The sequence below is a fragment of the Trichosporon asahii genome (assembly GCF_000293215.1).
Source record: "Trichosporon asahii var. asahii CBS 2479 unplaced genomic scaffold scaffold00051, whole genome shotgun sequence".
NCBI classification, from domain to species: domain Eukaryota; kingdom Fungi; phylum Basidiomycota; class Tremellomycetes; order Trichosporonales; family Trichosporonaceae; genus Trichosporon; species Trichosporon asahii.
Window position 1 is genome coordinate 722,849 of NW_014040873.1, and position 24,363 is coordinate 747,211.

General features: G+C 59.8%; 9 protein-coding genes across 9 annotated transcripts; 6 read left to right on the forward strand and 3 right to left on the reverse strand.

Annotated features, from left to right (window-relative positions):
* Window positions 1-91: 91 nt before the first annotated feature.
* Window positions 92-1,660, reverse strand: A1Q1_02655 (uncharacterized protein; the record flags this gene model as incomplete). Its single annotated transcript, XM_014323916.1, has 1 exon — window positions 92-1,660. One exon carries the CDS (start codon window positions 1,658-1,660, stop codon window positions 92-94), a length of 1,569 nt encoding a protein of 522 aa, XP_014179391.1.
* A 4,231-nt stretch (window positions 1,661-5,891) lies between these two features.
* On the forward strand, window positions 5,892-9,287 carry A1Q1_02656 (uncharacterized protein; the record flags this gene model as incomplete). Its single annotated transcript, XM_014323917.1, has 6 exons — window positions 5,892-6,035; window positions 6,112-6,249; window positions 6,444-6,663; window positions 6,705-6,763; window positions 6,819-8,856; window positions 8,899-9,287. 6 exons carry the CDS (start codon window positions 5,892-5,894, stop codon window positions 9,285-9,287), a joined length of 2,988 nt encoding a protein of 995 aa, XP_014179392.1.
* Window positions 9,288-9,677: 390 nt separating this feature from the next.
* A1Q1_02657 (uncharacterized protein) lies at window positions 9,678-10,773 on the reverse strand (the record flags this gene model as incomplete). The annotated part of the gene is made up of 3 exons (XM_014323918.1): window positions 9,678-9,965; window positions 10,206-10,303; window positions 10,674-10,773. 3 exons carry the CDS (start codon window positions 10,771-10,773, stop codon window positions 9,678-9,680), a joined length of 486 nt encoding a protein of 161 aa, XP_014179393.1.
* Window positions 10,774-12,071: 1,298 nt separating this feature from the next.
* On the forward strand, window positions 12,072-14,179 carry A1Q1_02658 (uncharacterized protein; the record flags this gene model as incomplete). The annotated part of the gene is made up of 5 exons (XM_014323919.1): window positions 12,072-12,168; window positions 12,274-12,956; window positions 13,024-13,308; window positions 13,359-13,507; window positions 13,555-14,179. 5 exons carry the CDS (start codon window positions 12,072-12,074, stop codon window positions 14,177-14,179), a joined length of 1,839 nt encoding a protein of 612 aa, XP_014179394.1.
* A 323-nt stretch (window positions 14,180-14,502) lies between these two features.
* A1Q1_02659 (uncharacterized protein) lies at window positions 14,503-15,767 on the forward strand (the record flags this gene model as incomplete). The annotated part of the gene is made up of 3 exons (XM_014323920.1): window positions 14,503-15,230; window positions 15,285-15,357; window positions 15,417-15,767. 3 exons carry the CDS (start codon window positions 14,503-14,505, stop codon window positions 15,765-15,767), a joined length of 1,152 nt encoding a protein of 383 aa, XP_014179395.1.
* A 1,794-nt stretch (window positions 15,768-17,561) lies between these two features.
* A1Q1_02660 (uncharacterized protein) lies at window positions 17,562-18,166 on the forward strand (the record flags this gene model as incomplete). The annotated part of the gene is made up of 2 exons (XM_014323921.1): window positions 17,562-17,730; window positions 17,808-18,166. The coding sequence occupies 2 exons, from the start codon at window positions 17,562-17,564 to the stop codon at window positions 18,164-18,166; spliced, it is 528 nt and encodes a 175-aa protein (XP_014179396.1).
* Window positions 18,167-19,723: 1,557 nt separating this feature from the next.
* On the forward strand, window positions 19,724-20,758 carry A1Q1_02661 (uncharacterized protein; the record flags this gene model as incomplete). Its single annotated transcript, XM_014323922.1, has 1 exon — window positions 19,724-20,758. The coding sequence occupies one exon, from the start codon at window positions 19,724-19,726 to the stop codon at window positions 20,756-20,758; it is 1,035 nt and encodes a 344-aa protein (XP_014179397.1).
* A 189-nt stretch (window positions 20,759-20,947) lies between these two features.
* A1Q1_02662 (uncharacterized protein) lies at window positions 20,948-21,187 on the reverse strand (the record flags this gene model as incomplete). Its single annotated transcript, XM_014323923.1, has 1 exon — window positions 20,948-21,187. The coding sequence occupies one exon, from the start codon at window positions 21,185-21,187 to the stop codon at window positions 20,948-20,950; it is 240 nt and encodes a 79-aa protein (XP_014179398.1).
* A 1,320-nt stretch (window positions 21,188-22,507) lies between these two features.
* Window positions 22,508-24,064, forward strand: A1Q1_02663 (uncharacterized protein; the record flags this gene model as incomplete). The annotated part of the gene is made up of 1 exon (XM_014323924.1): window positions 22,508-24,064. One exon carries the CDS (start codon window positions 22,508-22,510, stop codon window positions 24,062-24,064), a length of 1,557 nt encoding a protein of 518 aa, XP_014179399.1.
* Between the last annotated feature and the right edge of the window lie 299 nt (window positions 24,065-24,363).

Sequence of the window (24,363 nt, forward strand, 5' to 3'; positions counted from 1 at the left end):
GTAGATAAGTGTACAGAGATGGGTACAGACAGAATGCGTAGACAGTCGGGGTGGCAGTGTAAGGCCTTCCCCCCATTTGCAACCAAGTGTCCTAGTTCATGACCTGCGAGATGGCGAGGTTGGCGAGATTCTCCTCGGAGAAGATGTCCGCGTCGCTGCGGACGCCGTTCGTGCGCATGTCGACTGTGCGCACGACGTCGAGCATGAGGCTGATAGCCGAGGGCGGGAGGGTGATCCGCGCATCCGAGTCGGTCGCGAAGATGGTCAGCCCCGCCGAGTTCATCTCCGGCTCCTGCGGCGAGGGATGGTACATGCTCAGCCGCTCGCGGGGGGGCATGGGTGCTCTGCGGCGCGGCGGCTCTTCTTCCGAGTACACGCTCTCGTCGGCGTCCGAGCCGCCCGTGGCTGTGGTGAAGGATGTGTCGATGGCGAGGGAGCGGGACTTGGCCGGGCCCACATCGCGCTCGGCACCAGAGACGGGGACAGAGTTCGCCCTCTGCGACTGCTTCGTCGCCAGCGGGGGTGTTCCGCCCACTCGCTCGTCGCGGAGCTGGCCGACGACGCCGCGCAGGGCGCCGATCTCGCTGCGCAGTGCACTCAGCTCGTCACGCAGCCCCGAATTCGGTACTGAGCGGTCGGGCAGCGTCGCGCCCAGGTCGGGGAATAGTCGCAGCAGCTGCGCCTTCACGTGTGCGGCCCAGGCATCGTCCTGCTCCTCGAAGGAGGGGTAATCGCTCCGCGCACTGCTCGATGATCGGGTGTGCGTCGGCGGCGTCTGCGGAATGGCGTGGCTCTGCGCCGAGTCGGAGTATCGCGGCTGCCGTCCCAAGTGAACGGGAGAGGTTGGCGAGCCTGCGCGCCCGTTTGTGCTGCTTGCGGCGCTCGCGACGCTAGCGGAGCTACCTGGACGGAGAGGGGCGGTGGTCGGCTCCTCCCGCGCGAGCTGCATCGTCTTGCTAACCTTGCGGGCCTGGCTCCGGGGCGGGCGCGACCAGCGCGCCTGCTCTTGCGCCTGCGCCTGTTCCTGGTCCTGCGCCCCTTGTTTCTCTTCGGTCATCGTTGGAGGCAGTTCTCGCTGTGCCGGAACCGGAGCGGAGTGAGGCTGAGACGGCGGGTGGGAAAGGCGGGAGGCGTGGGACTCGTAGGAGGTAGGCGACTGCTGCTGTTCTCCCAGGCTCGCAAGGGAGAGCCGGGATGCGAGCGAGCGGGGCGACGCCGGCTGACCGTTCTCAGAGAAAGCTTGGGAACGGCCGGCGCTCTCGGTCTCTGGGGTCTCGGTGTGGCTCGGAAGCGAGGAGGGCGGCTTGGATTCTTGCGCCGATGGTTCCCGCCGCGGATGACCCTTGCCAAGCAGCAGGGTGCGGCGTCTCGGCGGCGGCGTGGGCGGCAGCGGAGTCTGCATCGCTGCGACGAGCGCCGTCTGCGCCTGCGGTTGCGGTGGTGATGGCGGCCCGGAGCCGCCAGAGGATACGGGGGTGAGGAGCATCTCGTCCTCTGCCGTGTGGTCGAGACTGGGGTTGTCGGCTGGGTCGACGGGTCGGTCGTAGGGGAGATCGATGTGCTCCGACGCTGGAGAGGCAGAGTGTGCAGTCTTGAAGCTGGCGACAGAGGCGAGCGACGACACACTCGTTGAGCGGTTGTGCGATCTCTGAACCGTCATGCTGGCTGGCGTGCGACTCTGGCGTCGGTTTGCTGTTGGCTGGCTGGTCGGCTGGGCAAGGTGAAACACTGCGTCTGCCTGCAGCTCGGCGGCGGCCTTGCGCTAACGGCGCAGATAGGAACAGGAACTACCGTGCGCCGGGGTGTACCGGGGGAGGCGGGGTCGAGAATGAAGGGCGTGGGAGGGTGAGAGGGTGAGAGGGGTAGCGGGCAGCGGGGTGTGCGGGACGAGGTTATTGCGGCTTTGTTCTGGCGCAGAAGGAAGAGACAACAACAATTGGCCGGGCGCGTGTGCTTGGGCTCTTGGGTGAGGGTACTCGGTGCCTGGCTTTTCATGTTTTGCGGTTGACCTTGCACCCACGAACAACCTCCGTTACACTATCAGAACTGCTGGACTGTGCACTGGGCGGTGGCTGTGGCTTTTCATGCATGGATACTCTAGCTTGGCTGCGGCGGCGCTGCGCTGCAGTGGGCCAGACCTTATCGTGGGCCGCCGTAGTCACCAGAACACGCAAGCTCCATAGAACGAGGATGCGTATGTTGATGCATAAACCTTGGCCTGGACGCTGCCGCGCTGTCCCTTCAGCACAGGGGAGGGCAGGGGGCCTGGTTCCTTGATTTCTACTGTAAACTCTCGGCACAACTGTTAACAGTCTACATCGCATGGTTTTGCGGGAGGGGGTCGGTCGCAGGACAATCGTCGGCGGCGCGAACGGCAACCGTCATCCGCTGTGAAGCTCTTGTTCCCCTCACTGATGTCCTGGAGGCAGTCCTGGGCTAAATTTGAGGTGCGAACAGAGTTACGCTGTCAGTTGGGCATGCAAGCTGCCATGCGAGTAGGAGCGCCTCGAACCTTACACTCTTCTTACAGCAGCGAGTTTAGGGTGCACAGGGCTGCAAAGGGCAGGACAGGGCGAGCCGCTCCCGGGAATCTGGCTGGACCAGGTTCGCATTTACCAGCCTTTCAGTTGCGAAACATGCTTTAGGGAGAGGATGGAGCGTTGTCGTCGTTCTGGAATCTGGAACGTACAATCTCTCCCGTAACAAGCATGATTGGAGTCAGGTCGAGCGGAATGAAGCGAGTTTGTTGGAGTCATCCATCAAGTGGGCATGCACGGCTTGACGGTAGTCAGATGGGAGTGACGGTGACACCCCTGCTACTCCTCTGTACACGGTGTCGCAGTCACTGTGTGCCTCTTCCACAAACAGGCACTCGAGCACGTGCTGTCCGCGCTCCTTCTCGGCAGGTGTCCAGCCTGCTGCCTGCTTCTTCGAGCATCGAGCAATTTACCGGCTGACTTGCATTCAGTAATGTAAATGATCTGCTGACTAGGCAGCCTAGAGCGGGCAGCTGACAGGATCGGTGCTATCTGTTGTTGTTGATGCTATTACGAAAGCAATACGTCATAGATGCCACTGAGCGGCGCGCTTTGGTCTGGTGACTCTGACTTGGTCAGTGGGATCAGTGGTGAGAGTGGCGAGATGGGGCGCGATGGTGGCCGATACCGGTTAAGCCGACTGATAGCGCTCCAGCCGATCTGCTTGCGTCTGTGTCTGAGGCTACGGCGTCATGGCATCATGCGCTCATGCATGATGCGGTTTGTCTCCATGCCGCCGCACCGTTGGGGATCTCGGCCTGCAGTGGAATTCCACAGCCCCACCTGCAGCCTACTCGCTTGGCGTTGGTCTGCACTGAGGGTGGCATGCTGTTCAGGCCGGCGGCAAGGGCTGAGGGCCCCGTGACTCCGCCGCAGTGGTCTGCCGCCTCATACCGCCACAGGCAAGCTCCCTAGACGGATTCGGAACGGAGGCATCAGTAGTGCACGTTGCTGCGCATGCGGCGAGCTGAGAGTGGGAAGCGGTGAGGAGGGTTGTGAACTGTCGCTTCGGACAGGGTGGGCACAGTGAAGCGAGGTGTTGATGGTAGCCGAGCGTGTGAGAACTGCAGCCTGGTCGCGACAGCAGCGGAAGATATCGCATGGGCGCTTGGGGACACTAGCACGCGACCGTATCACCTCATCGCGGATGCACTTTCGAGCTGGGCGTTGGGGGTGGAGGTGGTCCAGAACCCACCGAGGGGTGCGATCGCATATCGCTTCCTTTGATCCCTCGTGTTCCCCCGATGTGCTCTCGGCCGATACGCATTAGGTGCCGTTGAGAAAGGTGATGGAGCAAGCGTACACGCGCTTCACATTCATGGTAGACTCGCATATGCATGCGATGAGTCGATCGTGGAGTCAAGCTCAAGCACGTATGCAAGACTGAGTAGACGCAATTCATACGGCGGGCAGAAGAGAGCCCGCCCGCTCCGTATCGCCTGCGTGCGCCCCGCCGACCGACACAGAATTGAGCCACAACTAGCCACGGCACCTGCTCCTGCAATGGCGCTTTCTGTTCTCGGTGGGCCGGAGGATCGATGCACCACCTGCTACGCAAGACAGACCGCGCGAGCGCAGAGCCTGTAGACAGCAGCCCACATCCCCATCCCCGTCCGTATCCCCGTGTGCCCGCCCATGTCTCGTCCGGTCCCAAACCTCTCCTGCACGCAAGACGTCACTCGAACCCAAGTAAGACTGAGTCATGCATAGCCGTTGCGGATGCGCTGCGCACCAGATGTGCACCCAGATCTGGCACGCAGGGCCTTGGGCACACGAACAACGTGTGACGCTGACACGAGATGACACGAGCTGACACGAGCTGACACGACAAGGCGCTAGGCGCTACTTGGCGCTTCCACTGCGTGCTCAGCCCTCAACAGTGACGACGATCAGTCGGTGTTTGCACGTTTCGTCCGCAGTCGCAGCACCCCACGTTGAGTGGTAAGGGGGGTCACCATTGGAGGCCGCAGACGCGTTAGACGGAGTAGCACAGTCACCCGTATCGACGCACAGGTTGTAGGTTATGGCGCGAGATTGTGAGGGCCGAACGAGGGGGACGGGACGATGGAGGCGACAGACGGATAGAGGGAAGGGACACGGACGGATGTTTATCTCTGGAGTCAGTATCGAGTCAGTTGGGGATTAACAATGTGCCGGCGGGACGGCTATGGACTGCGAAGAGAGACTAGCACCATGCTACAGAGTCTAATCGCAGGGTCCAGAGCTCCCATAGCGCACTGTTGCTCCCAGGCCTAGGGGGAGCTCAGGCGTAAGGCGTGACGACCCCATCATCGTGCATCATATCTGCCCCTGGTGTGCATATCGATCACCCATATCATCATTATCCCTCCACCCCACCGTGCCGCACCCCGTACCACACCCACTTGCCCAAGCGACATCGCTACCCGATACCTCTCTGCCTTGCTCGTCTGTTACCTTCCTCCTTTCTTGTTGTCTCTCTCATCCCCTTCAACGGCCCGCACACCCGCCGTGCATCAGACTCACCCATCAACCAAGGGGCGCAAGACGCAGGTCGTCTCATCACCGTGATCTCCGCACAGTAGTACCTACACGGTCACACCATCACCCTTTCCCCAGCCCCGCCCTGTTATCAGTAGTCCGCCCCTCCACTGAACGACCCGAGTCCCTCATCCACTCCCACTCACCCACCACACGCGTCACCACACACCACGCACCCCATCAACCACGTCGACCAGGCTGCTGCATACGGTCCCTGCATCCCGCAGCATCAAGCACCCTCCGTTGCAACGCCGAACCTGTCAGACTAGGGCCGCCAGGTGCATACGAACCCGTCGTATCAATCCCAATCAACACGCGATCGGTAACCTCAATCCGGCCTCAGCCGAACCCTATATCGCCACCGCCCCCTTCACTTTGAGTGCTCACCGCGACGCCTAGGCGCACTCGACTCACTCACTCGCCGCCGCCTTAGCTCCCCGTTCCTCTTTTCTTCCACTCTAAACACACTCGACACCGCACGCGCGCACGCGATTACACAGCACCGGAAGCACCGGATTCTCCAGCTCTTATACCGTGTATCTATCACGGCATCTTGATTCCTCACTCTCCGGTACCTCCTTTTCAACACCAACAGTCGCCGCCGTCTTCCTCTCGCTGTCCACGCCTCTTAACCCGACATCGACTCGCGCAACTGAATGTCCCCCTCCCCTCATCATTCGTGACCCAAGGGCCACATTGCGACCGTGTTTTAATCCGACGCATCAGTCATCAACCGCGCGCGGCAATTCGCGTACACGTCTCTTTCGACGCGATCCGCCCAGCCCCCCGCCCCAGTCCTCACAGAGACCCAGTGCCCCTTTCTCCTTACTAGCGATGACGGAAGCTGGGTCCAACGCTCGCAAGGACAAAGGAGGAGGTCACCGGCATCAGGAGCATCGCGAACGCGTAGGCAACTATGTCGTCGGTGCTGAGATCGGAAGAGGCTCCTTCGCTACCGTCTACAAAGGACATCGTTCGGTGAGTGTCTCAGTCACGCTTTGGCCTCTCGCGCCTGCGTGATCAAAATGATCGGTGAGCTGATGCAAATCAACAGAAGTCCAAGACCCCCGTCGCTATCAAGGCCGTGTCAAGGCAGAAGTTGACGAGCAAGCTGCTTGACAACCTCGAGAGCGAGATCAACATCCTCAAGGTCATTAGTAATCGCAATATCGTAGCTCTCATCGACTGCTTTGTGAGTTTTCCGGTTCTGCCTCAATAGCTCCTTGCGCTGCTTCTTTGTTTGTCGCTCTCGCTCGCCATGCGCACGATTCACGATTGGCGGCGCAGATCGGATCCGTGCTTCTGCTTATCCACTTTGATGACATGATCGACCGTCTTTCCACCAGCATTCCCCATCAGCGCATGCAGAGCTGACACGTACTGCAGAAGAATGACTCGCACATCTACCTCGTGATGGAGTACTGCTCCGGCGCCGACCTTAGCTTCTACCTTCGGTACCGAGGGCGGATCGACACCCTCGATTTCATCCCTCGGGTATACGAGTCGAACATGGTGGCGTCAAGAACCGAGGGCAAGGTGTTCTGGCCGCATCCAGAGACCGGTGGCCTCGATGAGCGCGTCACCCGATGCTTCTTAGGCCAGCTTGGTGAGTTGCTCACAACCTCCGAATCAGGCTGACATAATCAGCGCAGGCTGTCCGTTTCCTTCGTTCGCAGGATCTCATCCATCGCGACATCAAGCCTCAGGTGAGAATGAAGGATTTCCTTTCTTGCTGACGCGGCTCAGAATCTGCTCTTGCAGCCGGCTACCGCAACGGAGGTTGCTGAGGGGCACCCGCTAGGAATACCCATTCTCAAGGTTGCCGACTTCGGATTTGCCAGGATTCTGCCGGCTGCGGCGATGGCTGAGACTTTGTGCGGCTCTCCGCTATACATGGCGCCCGAAATCCTCCGCTACGAGAAGTATGACGCGAAGGCTGATCTGTGGTCCGTCGGCGCAGTTCTGTACGAGATGTGCGTCGGCAAGTCACCATTCCGCGCCCCGAACCACGTCGAGCTGCTGCGAAGGATCGAGAAGGGAGACGACAGGATCAAATTCCCGGATGAGTCCTCGCGGCAACAGGCTCCCACCGCGGACGGATCTGCACCTCCGCGCATCACGCGTGTCTCCTCAGACCTGAAGGAGTTGATCCGTGGTCTGCTGAAGCAGCGTCCGGCCGAGCGCATGGGTTTCGACGCATTCTTCGCTTCGGGCGTCTGGGAAGGCTACATGACCGAATCCGTTGGAGACGTTAGCACGAGCATCGAGGTCTCGACAGACAGCTCGTCGGCTGGCGATCAGTTTATGAGCGGCCTGGCGTCACAACACGCGTCTGAGGGCAGGAGGTCATCGACACATTCTGTTGCGCCCGCGGCGCCATCTCCGCGAACATCACCCACTCCTACGCCTGTGCCAGCCACAGCGGGCTCCATTCCCAAGCGCCAAGGCTCTCGCGTCGCTCTGGCCGAAACACCACACCCGTCCAACGCGCCAACTCCTGTTCCCCGGGCATCCCGACCAGCGCCAACAAGGCGCTCAGAGCCCAAGTACTACGTCGGTGACGAACCGGCGGAACCAGAGCTTGAGCCTTCTGGCCAGTCGCCGACGCACATGAACTCGTCGAAGACGGACACTCGGAGTATTCCGAGCAGGGTTCATTCGCGTCTTGAGCGTGCCGCCAGCAGTGGTGACGATGCGTCACCCGTCACGCCTATTGCCGCTGCCCCTATCTACGCTGCTCGAGCTATTGGGGGTTCGCCACTTGCGGCGACTCCCCCGATCACCTCGACGGGCAAGGACGAAAGTGCGCTTGGAGCTAGTGACTCGAAGGAGTACGTCGTTGTAGAGAAGCGGACCGTGGAGATCAACGAGCTTGCAGACGGTAAGCGGCCAGCGACCCGTGCTTTACTGACTTGCCCAGAACTGCAGCAGAAGGTATCGCGTCGCCCGTCATCGGGTGGCACGTTGGTTCGTCCCTCGGCGGCCAAGCGAAACAGCATTGTCGCACGACCTGTATCATCTTTCAAGCCGTCAAGCGGCAGTCCGCCCTCGCCACAGGCGAGCTACGGCGGCCAAACAGGTGCCTCGTATTCGCCTCCGTTCGCAATGGGTACAACGCCGCCGTTCGCCGTTCCCGCCGTGCGTGGTGCACTGTCACGACCGCGCCAGCCGTCACTCCCTACAACGCCACCAGTGTTCCCGCCCCCAGGCGCGTATGGCATCTCGCCGGAGCGGCATGTTACGCCGTCGTCGTCGCCTAGCAATGCGCTTGCGCGTGTGCTGACGAATACGGCCGTGAAGCTGCTGAACTCTTCTGCCAACACAGCCGTCAACGCCATCGCTCTTGCGACTGGCACCTCAGTCCGGCGGTGGCCGCAAGTTGAGCGCTCCGGTGAGATCGATCCCCAGGAAAGCGATGTGCTCGACTTGCTCGAGGACACGGCACGCAAGGCATTCGTGTTGTTCGACCTAGCCGACTCGCGACTTCTGCAGATGCAGGTCGGGCGGCAGTCTGTGCCGTCTGTGTCGGCGACGCTGACACCGGCGCCAAACACCCCTCCTGGCTCTGCACCTCCGCCGTTCAGCATCCCGCCCGTCGGGCGTCGCAAGTCCTCGTCTTCTTCGACGAACAGCGATTTACTCGTCTTGCGTCAGGCTGAAGAGGCGGCATCAGACGCGTGTGCTCTGTACTTCAAATCTCTCGCCTTCATTTGCGCAGGGCATGAGCGGTTCAAGAAGTACTGGGATGCGCGCAAACTTCGCAACGTCGAATACCAGACGAGCTCAGAGCTCAACGAAAGTGAGTACATGCATGCTGTTGGATTCCTTTGCTGACATTCAGTGGTCCAGTGGTTCCGCGCGCGCTTCAATGAGGTGTACGAGAAGGCCGAGTGGGCAAAGGCTCGATGCGCTGAGCAGTTACCTGACGTCGACAAGCTCGTGCACGTGCGAGCGCGCGACATCTCGCGACAGTCAGCGCAGGCCGAGCTCATGGGTGACCTCGCCGTCGCCGAGGAGGGTTACGATACGGCCATGTGGCTCCTTGGCACGCTTCTCGATGACGCCATGTACGAGGGCGTCTCGGTGCGCGAAGAGGAACGTATCCTTTACGAGCGCCTCATCGGCTCCATCAGTGACCGCCTTGATGGCCTGCGGAAGAAGATGGAAGCGGCGCGCTCGGGTGTTCCCCCAGTGACGGCGCAGGTCAGCGCACGAGTTGAGCGAGCGTGATTTCCGAAGAAGAAGAGAAGAGAGAGTAGTAGTGTACTCCAACCCCAGCAAACATCAAATCTATCCATCCCCAGCATTCGATTCCAGTCCAGCAACACCATCCATCACCCTGCACTTTCCAATCCTGCCCACAATCCCCTCGCACTCCACACTTCCCCAGTGTCAACGAGCCCCAAACGACAGAACCAGAACGCTTCCCCCCAAACACCACTTCACATTTCTTGTTGTCCAATGCTTCATGCTTTTTCCGTTGTACGCTGTCCGTCTAGGCCGAATATGCACAATACAAGAGACTCATGCTGCACATCCAACCTGCACTCACCGCCGCTCTTGGCCATTCAGCACTCCAATACGGCTAACGTGTGCACAATATACATGACCCCGGGGTATCTAGTCGCGCGCCTCGGCCTTCCTCCTCTCCTCCCTGAGCTCAATCTCCTCCCTCTGCTTCTCCTTCTTCGCCTGCGCCGCAACCTTGCGTTGCCTCTGGCGGCGGCCCGCGCCGCGCTTCGCGCCCGTGACGGCGACGTCGACATACAGCTCCTTCCGCCGCTTGGCCTGGGCGTCGGCGCGCGCGCGCTCGCGCTTCTTGTCACGCTTGCGCATCTTGCCGCCCATCTGGGCCTTGAGGAGCGCGCCGTAGGTCTGGTGGAAGAGGGGGAGCTGGGCGGGTTCGATCTGCGAGTTAGCTCACGTGCATCCCGACACAGCTGGGACAGCATAGGGCATCAGGGGACTGTCCCTGGCTCCTAGAGCAGCTTCGGCAGGCCATAGCAGGCAAGTCGGATGCCAGGTCGGCAAGCGCGGAGGCTGGTGGAAGAAGTTCATTGGAGAACGTTAGATCGAAAGACGATGAGGAGCAAGGCGAGGCAAACTTGCTACCACTGATGCCCGACTGCGAGCATCGATGCAACTCACCCTCGTGCTGAACTTGTCCTCGCCCTGCGCTGCGCGCAGGAGCACATCGTGCTCGTCCTCGTCACCCGACATCGCCGCGTCCGCGCCATCGTACGTGTCTGATGTCAGCTGGCACGATGTGGCACACCCAGCAGTTGCGATCGAAAAGCGGCAAGCGGAAGGAAGAAGACAAAGCCCGAGAATCAGGCGGACGCGGAAAGGGCCAGGGGAAGATCTCGGGGGAGGTTGCGGCTTCGAAAGGAAGACATGACAGAGGAGGAGACCTCGCCGACGGTCGACTACCTCTGCAAGTCGGCTCTGTCGGTCAAGCTCCCTTGCAGATCCAACCTGTGATAGGTGATCCTAAGCTTCAGGCCGATCCTCTACTAGCCTTCCTCCTGAGATGCCAGCTGTCGCGTCATCGCCTGCTCGAGTCATTGCCGATCGCGTGTCCTTCGCTGCTCGCCGCTGTCGCGTCAGGAGACTTACACCGCTTCGCCGTGAGCCACACGGCTCCCGCATCCGGCTTCTCGAAAGCCTGCGTCAGGCGCGCCAGGAAGATATCCGGCGTGACGAGTTCTGTCGGCATGGTTTTGGTCAATGAAGTGTCGGTCAGGCGACTTGCAGGCGACTTTGCTCTCGTCCTCGTCGTCACAGCTCGTTGCCGGAGGAAGGCGCTTGGCGTTGCGATTGTGGATGGTCACGTGCGAGTAGCCTGGCATTAGGAATGCTATTAGCCTGCTCGTCCAAGGGGATTTGTAATGAGCCTACTCAGGATTGATCCCGTCGCCACCCCACGTGTTGATGGAGACCGGAGAGCAGGCGAACTCCGCGCGCGGTCTCACTATCGATGCCCGCCGTTTCCAGAGATAACGAGCTAAGAAGTGGGCTCTGAGCTCTGACCGCAGTACCTCGAGAAGCTTCTTGCTCGTCACCCTTGGACATGTGCTCGGTATGCACCGCAGGGTCTGTGTCCCGCGCACTGCGGCGATCGGACTGAGCGCAGGGACAATTGAACCTTCGCTGGATCCTTTACCTGCAATGAACGGCGTCGCGGCATCCGGTGTTTGACGGGTGACAACCCGACCGGCCAACTACGACTGCTGAACTGTAATTTCGACGTCCCTTCTTTCCTGAACACAACCATCTCGCTAGGCTGCGATAGTCTATGGAAGATGAAGAGCACTGCTTGATAGAATCAAGTCAACTCCAGCGAGAAGGCCGCCGATCAATCCACTGGAGGCAGGAGGAAGGCACGTTAATGGGTCTCCAGATGTGCGAATGGCAAGATAACATACGAGGTTGGAAACGACCCATCCGGCCACTCGCTTTCGTGCCGTAAACAAAAGCTTCTTCTGCAAGGGAGCTTTCGGCAAAGCGAGCGAGATCCCAGCGTTCCCGAGGACCAGCCAGAGTAGGTACGTCACAGACCATGTGCTGTTGCCTCGGTGATCCCCCCGGTTCACAGGGATCTGGTCCGCTGCGGCTTGCTGCAAAGCTGCAAAAGCTGCAAAGGCATTCGTTTACCCGCGGCCATAGTGCAAGTCGAGATCTGGCAACAAGCTCACACTAGTAGATTAGCATCGGAAGTGGATACTACCTCGACCCACCATGCCGCCAGCCCGACCAGTCCAGCCCACTCCAGCAAAGCTGGCGACTAGGGCCCAGCGGCCACAGCTGGTGGCGTCGCGGGGAATGCCCTGTGACCAGGTCCTGGTTCCATACTCCAAAGCGACCTTGAACACCTGGCGGTCCGGGCGGCTGGGCGTTCCAAACCTGGGTCCTTCCGTATCACAGTTACGCCTGCCGTTTTGGACCGAAACGATGATCGCATGCAGAAGAGCGTCTTGACGTTGTGCAATCTCTTTGCTCGACACGCAACGCACCATGTCGAGTATAGACAGCAAGGCGCCGCAAGATGCCGTTCAGGAGGTCGGTCCTGCCGAACGCGGCGTTGTCGCTGCCGAGGACCCCGTCGACGATCGTGAGTACATCCCTGGTGCGGAGAACAGCGGCGATCGCTACCCCACGGGCCACCGCCGTTGTCACCTCCCCTGCCTCCTTCATTATAGATGAACTGACATCACAGCCATGCTGAACAAGATGCCGCTCGAGGTGTACATGTGGTACGCGGAGCGTGAGCGACAGCGGGAGCGCGACGACCCTCGGCCGATTCCGGATTCGCCGTGGACCATTGCCTACAAGCGACTCACGGGGCAGAAAGCTAAGATTGTCGTCGCGCACGAGCGACCAGAGCTAGTCGAGGAGTCGGAAGGACTATGGACCATGCTGTGGAAGCGCGCATTTCGGAAACGTCGAGCCGCTGCTACGCCGACACCAGCTCCGACGCCGGACGAGCCGGAGGAGCTCCTCGCCTCACTGCCGGGTACGACTGACTCGGGAGATCGCAGCGGAGCCTCTGCCTCGCTGGAGAAGGAGCGGCAGCCGATCTTCACCGAGCGCGATAAACAGTCGGCGTACTTGCTCCTGCGCGTTGCGAGCTGGCAGCTCGTGTTCTACATGATCTGCTGCGACGTGCTGGGATGGTACACTGCGCCGATGGCATTCCGCGAACTCGGTTACGGACCCGGCGTGCTCGTGTACACGGGCTTCTTCATCATGGCGTTTTGCAGCGGCCAGATCCTCTGGCGCATGTACCTCGCCATGGACAGCGAGCGGTATCCTGTCAAGTGCTATGCCGACCTCGGCGAGCGCACTTACGGGCCTGTCATTCGGCACGCGTTCAACATCCTGCAGAGTCTGCAGCTGCTCGTAAGCTGGCCTCGTGCTTATCGTAGCTAACACACAGTTCAACGTCGGCATGCTCATCGTGATGCAGGGCCAAGCGCTGGCCGAGATCATCGGCTTCACGTTCTGCTATCTTGCGCTGTGCATCTTCTTTGCGCTGCTCGGCATGGTTCTCTCCCAGGTCAAGACGCTGCACGGCATTGCGTGGTTTGTCAACGTCAACCTGTGGATCAACATCATTGTTATGTGTCTCACCATGATCGGTATCGGGCTTTACAAGCCTGTTCCCCATCAGTCGGGACACGCAGACCTCAGCGAGCCGAAGATTCTTAGCGGATGGGTGCCCTCTTACACGAAGGGATGGTACCAACAAGTTGTCGGAGTGCAAGTGAGCTTTGTTGATAGTACCGATAAACTGACTTCCAGCTCGCTGTTTTCAGCTACGGCGGTGCGATGATCTTCCCCGAGTTTATGGCAGAGATGCGCCGCCCACGCGACTTCTGGAAGGCTGCGTTCTGCGCCCAGTTCTTCTGCTACGCTCTCTACATGGCCTTCGGTATCTACGTGTACAGTTGGTACGTTACCCTGCAGTTTCCAAGTGTTTGGCCAACTGACCGAGCAGGCAAGGACAGTACACGAACATCTTGCCAACGGTGAACATGGACAGCATCATCTTCCAGGGCGTGACCAACATCCTCGGCCTTATCTGCATCTCGCTGATTGCTGTGCTGTACTCGCACATCGGCTGCAAGGTGTTCTATCGCAACGTGCTGCGAGGCTACTTCAAGGCCCCGAGCCTCACGAGCGTGCGGTCTGCGTGGATCTGGTCTGCGACAGTCACTGCGTACTGGGCTGCGGCGTGGGCCATTGGCTCTGCAATCCCAAACATCACCGACCTGAACACGATCGTGGGCGCTTCGTGCATCCTTCAGTTCACGTACACCTTCCCCTCTTTGCTGCTGCTGGGACACTGGGTGCAGCGCGACGCGATGAAGGGAGACAGGCCCTGGGAGCCCGGCATGGAGCCGTGGAGCAATCGCGTTGGCTCGTGGAGGGACCTCTCAAGGTGGAAGAGAGGCTTCAAGCAGTATTGGTACGCAAAGCTCGCCATTGCGCTCCTCGTCTGCGCAGCTCTCACCCTGTGTGCTCTCGGTATCTACTCGGGCGCCATGAGTGCCAAGGACAGCTTCAGCAACGGGTTCACCATTGCGTATAGCTGTCGTGCACCGGGACAGCCGAAGGACTAAGCTCGCTCGTTCATCCTCACCATACAGCCTCATAATTGTGTACTAGTACGACCCTGCATTCTTGCTACGACCTTGCGAGGTGACCTCATCGCAGGTTAGTCACCCCCTTTAGCGCACGCCGCGGGCGCCAGCTGCGCCTTCGCTGCGCATGACCCATGTGTTTCCCCATTCGCTGCGCCACAGCCAGAAGGCATGGGCTAAAAGACTCACAACATTGATTGTTTTGACGTTTGACTCATCCTCAGTGTTGCCTCTCCTCAAGTGCTCCCTGTCTTGCCCGTGTTACCTGTCGACACCCCCGAGCTCCACTCCCGATCGCGGACATGCCTGCTCAGACGATCATCAAAACCATCGCCTCCCCGTTCTACGATGGCCCCGACGGGGAACCGGACTGGACGCCTTCCTTCCTGGCGGGCGAGCATCCGTGGCAGCAGCGCCTGGCTGCCCTCGCCGGCATGTTCTACCGGTACAACACGGACCAGATGCAGAACGATGTCATGTGTTTGGCAAGGTCCATGCTCAAGCATGCGGAGGTGAAGCCTAGACATCGGGTCATCTTCCGCATCGCCCAACCTCCTGCAAGGGATAGCCAGCGTGGCATGCCGAACAGCGACAAGGAGTCTCTTTTTCTGGACGCAGACCGTTCTCAAGGACCTCTTTGCATCCTGGTCACCACAGCCCGCCACTACCAGCATCATCTTGGGGAGTCTGTCCGCCGCACTCGCGCGATGCAGGCCCTCAGCGACGCCGCTCAAGCTTTGAACCTACTGCACGAAGCCGATGGGACGTTCCTTGGTCTCGCCTGTGTCAACAACAAGTTCTCGCGCTTGTTCTGCCTCAAGAGCTCCAACACTTTCGAGTTCTGGCGCGCGTGCGACACCGCCGGCCCCCTGTTCCTGCTTGAGGTTCCCGAGGGTTCACCCATGGCCGGCAAGGTGGCGACCCTCGATGCCTACTGCAAGCTCGACGTGCACGCCAACCTCGCCCATACCCTCGTAGCCAAGAACCTCGGCCCTCCCCGTCGTCCGCGGGATCTCGCTGTCAACAGGACGTTTTGTCCTCGTGCCGCCAGTTGCCTCTAGGAGTTCTGGTCTGACGGCATCAGCATGGCCACTGCTGTGACTGCGAACGAGGACCTCACGAGTCTACCCAAGCTGTCGCCAGGGTTCAGGAGCCGCGTGCGTCACTTCGTGGCCAACGCACAGGAACTGGTCGATCCCGAGCAGATCCCCCGCAGCTGCAGCAGTCACAGCATGCTCAACCTGCCGACGTCGGCACTCTCCAGCCTCTGGAATGGGGCCGATCAAGGCGGGAGCGTCTCGGTAGCCACCACTTCGCCCGCGCCGCGCTGGTATCAACGCCTGCCTTCCTTCACCAAAGGGCAGTGGAGCATGGCGTGCGTCGAGGCGGCCGTTCGAACTGGGATAACTCTTCTAATGAGGTCGAGCTGGAGAATGTGCGTGGTGAGATGTTGCGCCAGACTCCGACTTTCGTGCTCGTGGATCCCAGCACGATGGACTCACTGGTGGAGTCAGCAGTGCAGGAAGTCCTGGCCGCTGCTCAAGTCCAGACCTCCACTCAGTCTTAAGTCCTCTGTGCTGCGAGTCCCACGCAAGACTGTTGTGCCTGCCTTGCGTGTTTCTTGAATGTAACCTTTGTTGCCTGTAGACAAGAATCGATGTTATCATAGTTCATGTCATATTCTGCGAGTGTCTAACGTTTGATGCCACAGAGGCTGCAATCTCGGCAGGGTGCTGAGCGGCGGTGGAGGTAAGTGGAGGTTGATCACAAGATAAGGTGTCCGTGCCGACCGACTTTCCGTTTAATCCGCCGAGTCATCAAAATGAGAGCAGTCGTACAGCGCGTCCTCAACGCTTCCGTTGCCGGTGAGCTGAAGAGTTCTTCGCTGTAGCTAATGCCAGTCGAGGGGCAAACAATCAGCTCGATAGGCAAGGGCCTCATGGTGCTGGTCGGCATCGAGCGAAGTAAGTTCGAGCGCGTGACTTGATAACTGACTGCAGACGACACACCAGACGATGCCGCCTGGATCATCAAGAAAGTGCTGGGCGCGAAGCTGTGGGATGGAGCCGAGGGTGGAGCCTGGAAGCAGGGTGTGACAGATATCGAGGGCGAGGTGCTTTGCGGTGAGTACACTTGGTCTTCCCTCCCGGTCTTCCCCTCCTTCATCAGCTGTCTTTCTCGATTGCTATGTCTGCAACGGCCCTTTAGCTGACTTCAGTCTCCCAATTTACCCTGTTCGCCAACTTCAAGGGCCTCAAGCCCGACTTCCACGAGAGCATGGTGAGCTTCCTGCGCCCTGCTTTGAAGCTGACGGAGACAGTCAACACAGCCGGGCAAGGCATTCTATACGTCCTTCCTTGAGCAGATCAAGGCTGCCTACGTTCCGGAACGCATCAAGGGTGAGTTTTACGTGCGGTGATAGCTGACATCCAGATGGGCAGTTCGGTGCAATGATGGCCGTTTCGTTGACGAACGATGTGAGTAACCCTGCTCCTCACCTCCCACGCTCGAGTTCCTCACTTACGAGAACTCTGCTCCGGCACCGTTCTGAACTATCCCAACCTGTCTTCTCCGACCGCCAGCTTGGAGCCGCAGCTGACAATGCAGGGCCCTGTGACGATCCTTTTCGACAGCCGGGAACGCAAGAAGGGATCTTCCTCCACCCCCGCCAGCGGTGCCGCAACGCCGACGCAGAAGAAGGAGGTGAGCAAAGAGGAGGCTGCCGCGATCGCGAAAGCAAAGAATGATGCGCGCAAGGCGAAAAAGGAGGCTTGGGAGAAGCGTAAGGCGGAGATGGCCGCATCGGAGGCTGCCGGCAGCTCTGGCGGAGCCGGTGCGGCGGAGACCAAGTAGGCGCACGCCGGGGTGCATAGGAGAGCCCGGTCTGGAGGCGTAGATCACTAGAACATCAACCGACTACACACGCATCGACATACCGCCATATCGGCATGCATCTTGCTGAACAAGCCAACATGACGAAGGGGCGTCTATTGATGCTGACGCAGGAGGCGTTGACTCACCGCAGCTGACCACTTGAAGATGAGCTGGCTGAGAGCGATTGAATGATAAGGTTTCGAACGGGCGCTTGTCTCTGAGCTCGTCATGGCACCGGTCTTTGCCACGCCCTGCTGCGCTCTGTGATGAATACGAGCGCCCTCATGGCTTGGGAACGATCTTGAGTCCGAGATGGACCCGTCGCCTCTCTCCTCAAGACATATAACTGGGGTTGAGACCCCACCACCACTCAGCACTCACGCTCTCTCTAAATCGCAACAACACGCTCACTCGCACACTCGCTATCTCAAAGTTCTAGCACTACACCCAATTCCCGATCTAGTACATCCCAGCTTCACCCCTCGTAATGTTCCGACCTCGTCGTAGCTTCGGTCCCGGTCCTCGAGGCGGACCCCCTCCACCTCGAATGGGCCCGCGCATGGCTGGTCCACGCATCGGTCCTCGCATCGTTCCTGTTGCTGTCCCCGTCGGTGGCCGAGGGTTCCATGGCGGCTGGCACGGCGGCTGGCATGGAGGTTGGCATCGCCGCCCCGTGGCCGTAGCGGCGCCCGTTGTGGTCGTCCGCCGGAGACGTTTCTGCGGCCTGTTCTAGGCGCCGCTTGGTCTCATCGCCCATTGCTCTCCGTAGTCGTTGAGCCTTGTCCGTCCGACAGAATTGAGACGCAGGCTCTCAACGGTGCACCGACCAGAGCAATACCAGCAAGTATTGGTAAGTTTTGGGCAAGGTCTCAGAAGGCCATCACGTTGGAGCAAACACTAACTTTGAAGTCGGCGCCTTCTCACGTTCTCGGCCCGGAAACTCTACCCGGCCCCAGGTCCGCATCCAGCATTAAGCATATCTACTCTCTCTCGATACCGAATCAACCTCACAAATTGACCAAGTCAATACACCTTCTTGGCTCCGCTTCCTTCTCTACGAATTCCCGTATGGACGCTGTCCCGCTCTCCTGATTGCAGCTCCCACAGTCTCCACACCCGCCCTCCCATATGATTCTGCCCTCCCGTATTTCGCAAAGTTGATGTAAGCTGTACCTCATTGCCTCTCTTCCAGTAGGCTACCCCCTGTGCTTGTTTAGACCCACTCGTCTCGTTCTCTGCGGCATCATCAGGGCCGGGACCTGGCCACAAGACCTGGAGTGCAGTGATCGGATCACTGCGGCCTCCCTTGCTCATGTTGTCAAGCACTTGCCATCTTCAGTGTCCACGCCCTGCGCCAAGCAAACGGTAAGCCGTATGTCGCTGGTCAGGTGCTCTCCACCATGAGCTGCGCGCTCCCAGAGTTGAATGGGCTGGTCTGGCCCCGGCGAGGATTGAAAGCAATACGAAACCAGTTCTCAGGGCCCCCGTCCTCAAGGTCTACCGTTGAAGCTACGATACCCTGCACGCGTCCCGGCTGCTGTCATTATCGCTAACACACCTCGCAGACTCCATGTCGCAACAAGGGGCATGATGACCCGAACTCTCGGCATACGGCTCTGAATAGCGAATCGAGGCGGCCAGAGCGGCACTGGCGCGCCGGAATCGAAACACTCTTTCTCACCTTATCGTCACTGGGAAGAAAGCAGAACGGGATCCAGGCAGACGGAGTGGTCGGAGTCTCGTAAGGTTCGTAAGGATTGAATTGTCCGGGTTTCATCGCGCGAAGTTGTCTTGAGCGTCGTTCAGCAACTATTGCATCCACTATCCCCATCATTTCAGCTCTGCATTACGTTGTTGTCTCAACGTTGTCAAGTTGACGCAAATCAGGTGACTGTCCTGGGCGCTTGCAGTCTAATCCGTCCACCAGGGCGTCGCGCACTGCGAGCACCGCCGGTTGGGACATCATCGCCGGGCAATGTATGTAGCACCGTGAGCCTGCTCCAGGTAGTGTATACATCGCGTATAGAGTTTCCTTGGGATCGAATTTAGCCCTGGTCCGAAACCCATCTGAGGACGTTCAAGCCGCATTCGACACTGAGGTGTCCGTCGGGAGCGTTTTCTCAGAAAGGACTACGGCACCCACTGGCCGGGCCGAAGTTGGAAGTGCTGGCCCAGCTGAGCAACACTTAGGTCCAGGTAAGGCTCACCCGGCTCTGCCCCTGGCGTTTCCATATACCTTCTTATGCCGGCAATGAGTCTACAGTACAGCGAGTATGCGCGCTGGGAGGCTCCTCCCAAGAGCCCAACGAGACTAACCAGCTTCCCCTTCGACCCTCACGAACAATGAAATTGGTCCTGAATATTGCCTGCTTTTGACCGCAGACCCAGGCATCAACACCCAGAGCCCCAGTCAGCCGAAGACAGTCGCGAGAGCCCAAACCGCCCCTGGCGGCCCGGCTGTAGTCAGTGCAAACCCAGGATGCCTTTGTGCTCACCTGCCCAGGCAGTCAGCATCCTCAGCTGACATGCCGAGGTGAGTCGAGTAAACCCACGCTGGCGTCGCGGAAAGCAACTAGCAGCTAGTAGACATGGAATGGGGTGCATTCTGTGTTCTCTACATCACTCTCGTTCACACGCTCGACAAACGCAATGCCGCGAACGCGCCCAGTGCTGCTGGTCGCCGCAATCTTGATGGCGACCGCGGTGCTGGCCGCCCAACAAACTATGACAGCGGCGACGGCGCCGGCTGCGACGGCACCAGGCATTCCCGACGACCTGTCACCAGGGGACATGGATGGCAACCTGCTCACAGCGACGCCAACAGTGACGCCGATACCAAAGATAAGCGCTACCTCGAGTGCGGCCGCCAACTCGAGCAGCGTACAGCTGTCCGAGTCTGCTCTCGCCGGAATCATCGTTGGATGTGTCCTGGGAGGTCTCTTGCTAGGTTTGGTGAGCAGCGCTATCATCTTCGTTTGCCTCACCCGCCGGCACGAATACTACGAGGAGTATGAGGACGACACGGCCGCCACGAGTCCCGAGAAGCTGCACGCGACCCACTCTCGCCAGGCGCAACCCCCATCTCCTTCTCCGCGCTCACCTCGTGCGCCTGTTGTGCCGCCCCGCCCCAATGCTGGCCTCGGCATGACGGCCTTGCAGCCGACAGAGTCGGGTACCAGCGACCCCGTCGCACCCTCTCTGCCTTCGATCCACTGCACATCCCTCGGCACGCCAGCCGACTGGGAAGCCGAACGCGCGCGGATCAACCCCAACGTGCTGCACGTACCGACAGGGACGGCGCTCGGATACAGCGACAGCCGCCCGATCACGCCGACGCGGTTCTGGCGCGGGCTCCGAGACAGGCGCGTGTCGCAGATGACTATCCGGAGCGCGAAGACCAAGGCAAAGCGCGCGTCCATCGTGACTGTCAAGTCGATGAAGAGCGGCAAGTCCCGCAGAGCCTCCATCCTTACCGCGCGGAGCAAACTGAGCGGTCGCAGCAAGCACAGCAACAAGGCTGGAGGAGGCGTTGAGGCGCCCCCCGTTCCGCCTCTGCCGTTCACGAGGCGCGTGCCCGTACCCCCGCTGTCGCCGGGACTTTCCAACATGCCTCCCCACAGACCGAAGAGGAGAGTTCACATGCGGCTGATTACGCCAGACCCTCCAGCACAGTTCGACGATTAGCCTGCCTCCGCCAAGGCTCTCGACACACACGCCTTGCACAACCCATCGAGCACCCGAACACGCCGCGTCACTTACTGCCCACTATATTTCTAGATACTTGTATTTCTGTCTCCTTAACTCGCCCCGTACGGGCAACACACTCTTTCAGGCCACCTCGGCTGCACTACCCACTACACATAGATACCCCCACTAGGCAACACAATGCATGTGGTTGTCCTCGACATGTGGCCCGACCTCGGCACCGGACTGACGAAGCTGGGCAACGAGCTGCAAAGAGTCGCGACACTTTTGCCCAGCGGCGCAGATTTCGTCCTGCGTAGGGAGCGCTTCCTCCGCCGCTTTGACAACCCCTTTCTTGTGAGGCGCTGGCCGCAAGGCTTCCAGAATTCCAGAGACCTGAGAGAGCTGCTCCGGGGTGGGAATGTGCATGCTCTGGCGGAACGAGTGCCGGTTTAAAGCGATCCAACGGCGCTAGTCGAGCTAATTTGTTAGCACTCTTTCGTGGTCGTACTTCAGTGCCCAGTTGCATGACCGGCGAGGCTAGCCCGCGCCCTCTATGTTGCCTGCAAGAGACCGAAGCCTGGGCTTCGATACAGGTTGGATGTTGCCAAGTGCGGGCAAAACTTCACCTTTCCAACCAGTTGAGGCCTCTGTGGCATCAGTTGTTACATTGGCCCGAAGTCATCGAGCGTAATTTACAACTCAGGAAACCCTACAGTGCAATTCGTTCATTGATAGACGCAATAATGAGTGGACATTCACCGCAGTCTCGTATTCGCTCGGTCAGACGTCTGTGCTGGATTGCCCTACGGATCTGGATGCGTCGAGTGATCTGAAGGCCCTCCCCATGGGCTGTTATGACTTGCGCTCGCTGCGTGCGATGTCGGTGCTTTCGTCACAGTTAGTTCATTAGGGCTGGGCCCCCGCTTCTGGGCTCACCCGCGCTCTTGACGTTAAGTCGTTGCAGACTCCGCCATGGTCAACACTGGTCAGTCGCTATGTGTTGCTTCAGCGGTTACTCTTGTCCGCGGAGTAAGCCTCAGCGCCTCAACAACGTCCCGACCGGTCACGTGCAAGCGGAGCAAGAATCCGCGGGGTGTCGTCGGAGCCTGGGGACGGGCGACGTAGTAGAGTGGAGTAGGGCGCGAACGATGTGGAACAGCCGTCCACAGCCGTTGGCAGAGTGGGGAAGAACCAAGAACCAGTAGTGGCAAAGAGGGGAGCTAGGGTGAGTAGCCCGGAATTCGGTGCGGTGACCCGGACTCGCAGGCCGCTTATGCGTTCAGGCGGGCAGCGGGGCCAGGCGCCTCGGCGTTTTTCCGGCGGAGCGTCGAGCATCCACAGGGAAGAAGATCACCAGGAATCCGGAATTTTCAGGACATCTCGGTTGTAAGCGGGGGGTGGATTAGAATTGACGTTGTATTCAGGCACTTTGATTTTGTATTTCTGCGATACGATTGGATTAGGAAGTCATGTGGTTGCGGTAATGATGCAGGCTTGGCTCCTGGCTGGGCTCTGCGGCAACAAGGCACGCCGTTTGGACCTTTGGGCCAAGGTGCCTTTCCCTTCGCTCATCGCTGCCTGCGGCCTGCGGTCTTCCTTTTGCCGCTTGCCGCTCCAGGCCCTTTCCTGCCCACGCCCCACCTCGCCATGCCTCCTCCATCATCAATGATCGCCCAAGCCCATGGCCCCGGCAACGTTGCAATCACACACTAGCCCATCCCCACCCTCAACGTGCTGACGCCCACCATGACTGCGAACGTCGCTCGTCCCATCCCGCAGCGCCAGCCATCGTCGCCGGTGACGCACTCGGCTCCACGACCGATCCCAGCTGCCAACGGACGACGGCGCTCGGCGTCGGCGTCCAGCAGCGGGAGCCACAACGGCAGCTATAAGTCCTCCTCGCTCTCTCAGTTCGTCGACAGTCGTTTCCTGGGTTCGTGCGCGACAACGACACCGTTCTCCTTCCTCGAGGAGGAGGAGGAGCGAGAGGCCGAGTCGGAAGCGTCTTCCCCTCCTCTCGCTGCTTCTCTCCCGCGACCAAGCTCCTCGCCGCCCTCCCCTGGACCTCTCAACGGTTCGCAGAACTCTCCTCCGACTGCTAGTCGCTCCCCTGTTGCAGCGACGCATGGCACGAACACTCCCGCGCGCAGGACCAGCAGCAAGCGCTGGCACCGGCTCTTCGACTTTGACCACGTTCTTGGTGCCTTGGATCCCGCTCGACTCGCTTCAGCTACAGCACCAGACCCTATCCCGATCGCCGTCTTTGGCGCTGAGACCGAGGAAGGCATCGCGCTGTGCCGCCAACTTCTGGCCGCACGGTGCTGGGCCCTTGTCGCACTCATGGTCGACGATAGCGGCCCTGAGGCGAACGAGCTGCGCGCTGCCAACGTCCCCGTGATCCAGGTGGACATGGACGACCCGACCAGCTACGGCAAGCACCTCATGAACATGCGTGCGGTGTATCTGTCCACGAACGGTGAGTTCTCTTCGGCTCCGATAGATCTGCGATCTGCGATCCGCAGTCGCACAGCTTTAATGTGTCAAGCTCTTGGGATGGAGCTGACGACAGTGCTCAAACTTCACGCCATCCTGCAGCACCAACCTGAGCCGGCCCGCACGCAGATTGCCCGCCAGGCGGACGCTTGCCAGCTGTCCAAAGCGCTCAACGCCTGTCAAGAGGCGAAGGTGGGGCACGTCGTGTTCCGGGTCACGGCGTGCGGACAGGAAGTCGTCGAGGGCGTGCTCGGGCGGCCAAAGAAGGTGATGGAGGCGCAGGCCGAGCTCTGGAAGCGCGGCATCGCCCACACTGTGCTGCACACGACAGTGCCGTACGGGCGAGTGCGTGAGTGGCTGCGGCGCGACGGTGACCGGTGGATCCTCGAGTGCCCGATCCCGGACGACATCAAGATGCCCATGTACGCCCTCGAGCAGACTGGGCTATACGTCATCAACACGCTCAAGGCGCACCTCTGCAGCAAGCAGCGCCGGTATCCGGGCGAGGACGTGCACGCCATCGGGGAGTGGTTGACGCCGCTCGAGATCGCGAAGAAGATCCAGAAGATCTCCAAGATCCCCGTCGACACCGCACACGTCTCGCTGGCTGAGTTTGCGAGTCTCGAGACTCACGAGCGCCTCACGGTCCGATGGGATGCGTGGAACCAGCTCATCACTGGGGAGTACCAGAACGAGTATGGAGAGTACGGCAAGCAGACCCGGAGCGCGATCACGGGCGTCGACCAGATGACATTCGACGAGTGGATGTCCCAAGATCCCGAGATCCACCGCATGATGAAGCAGGTGTAGCGCTTCCTCACTCCCGCGTTCCAGTACAGTGGTCACTTATAATCCTAGTCGTGTTTTGTTGTTGGCACCAACCCTATGTATACTCAACCCTTGCACACGTGCTGCGCATCCGTTACTGACCCCATCGCCGTGCTGCCGCACCGCAAAGCTAATTCGTACATTCCCGATGTGACTACATTGCAGCGGGGCGGTCTACCGTGCCCGCTGCCGTTTGAGATATTGTATGTGACGAGGTCGGCTGTGCCTCAGGCAATAATAAGTTGGTGTGGGGGCAAGATGAAACGTGTAGAAAGGTGCGG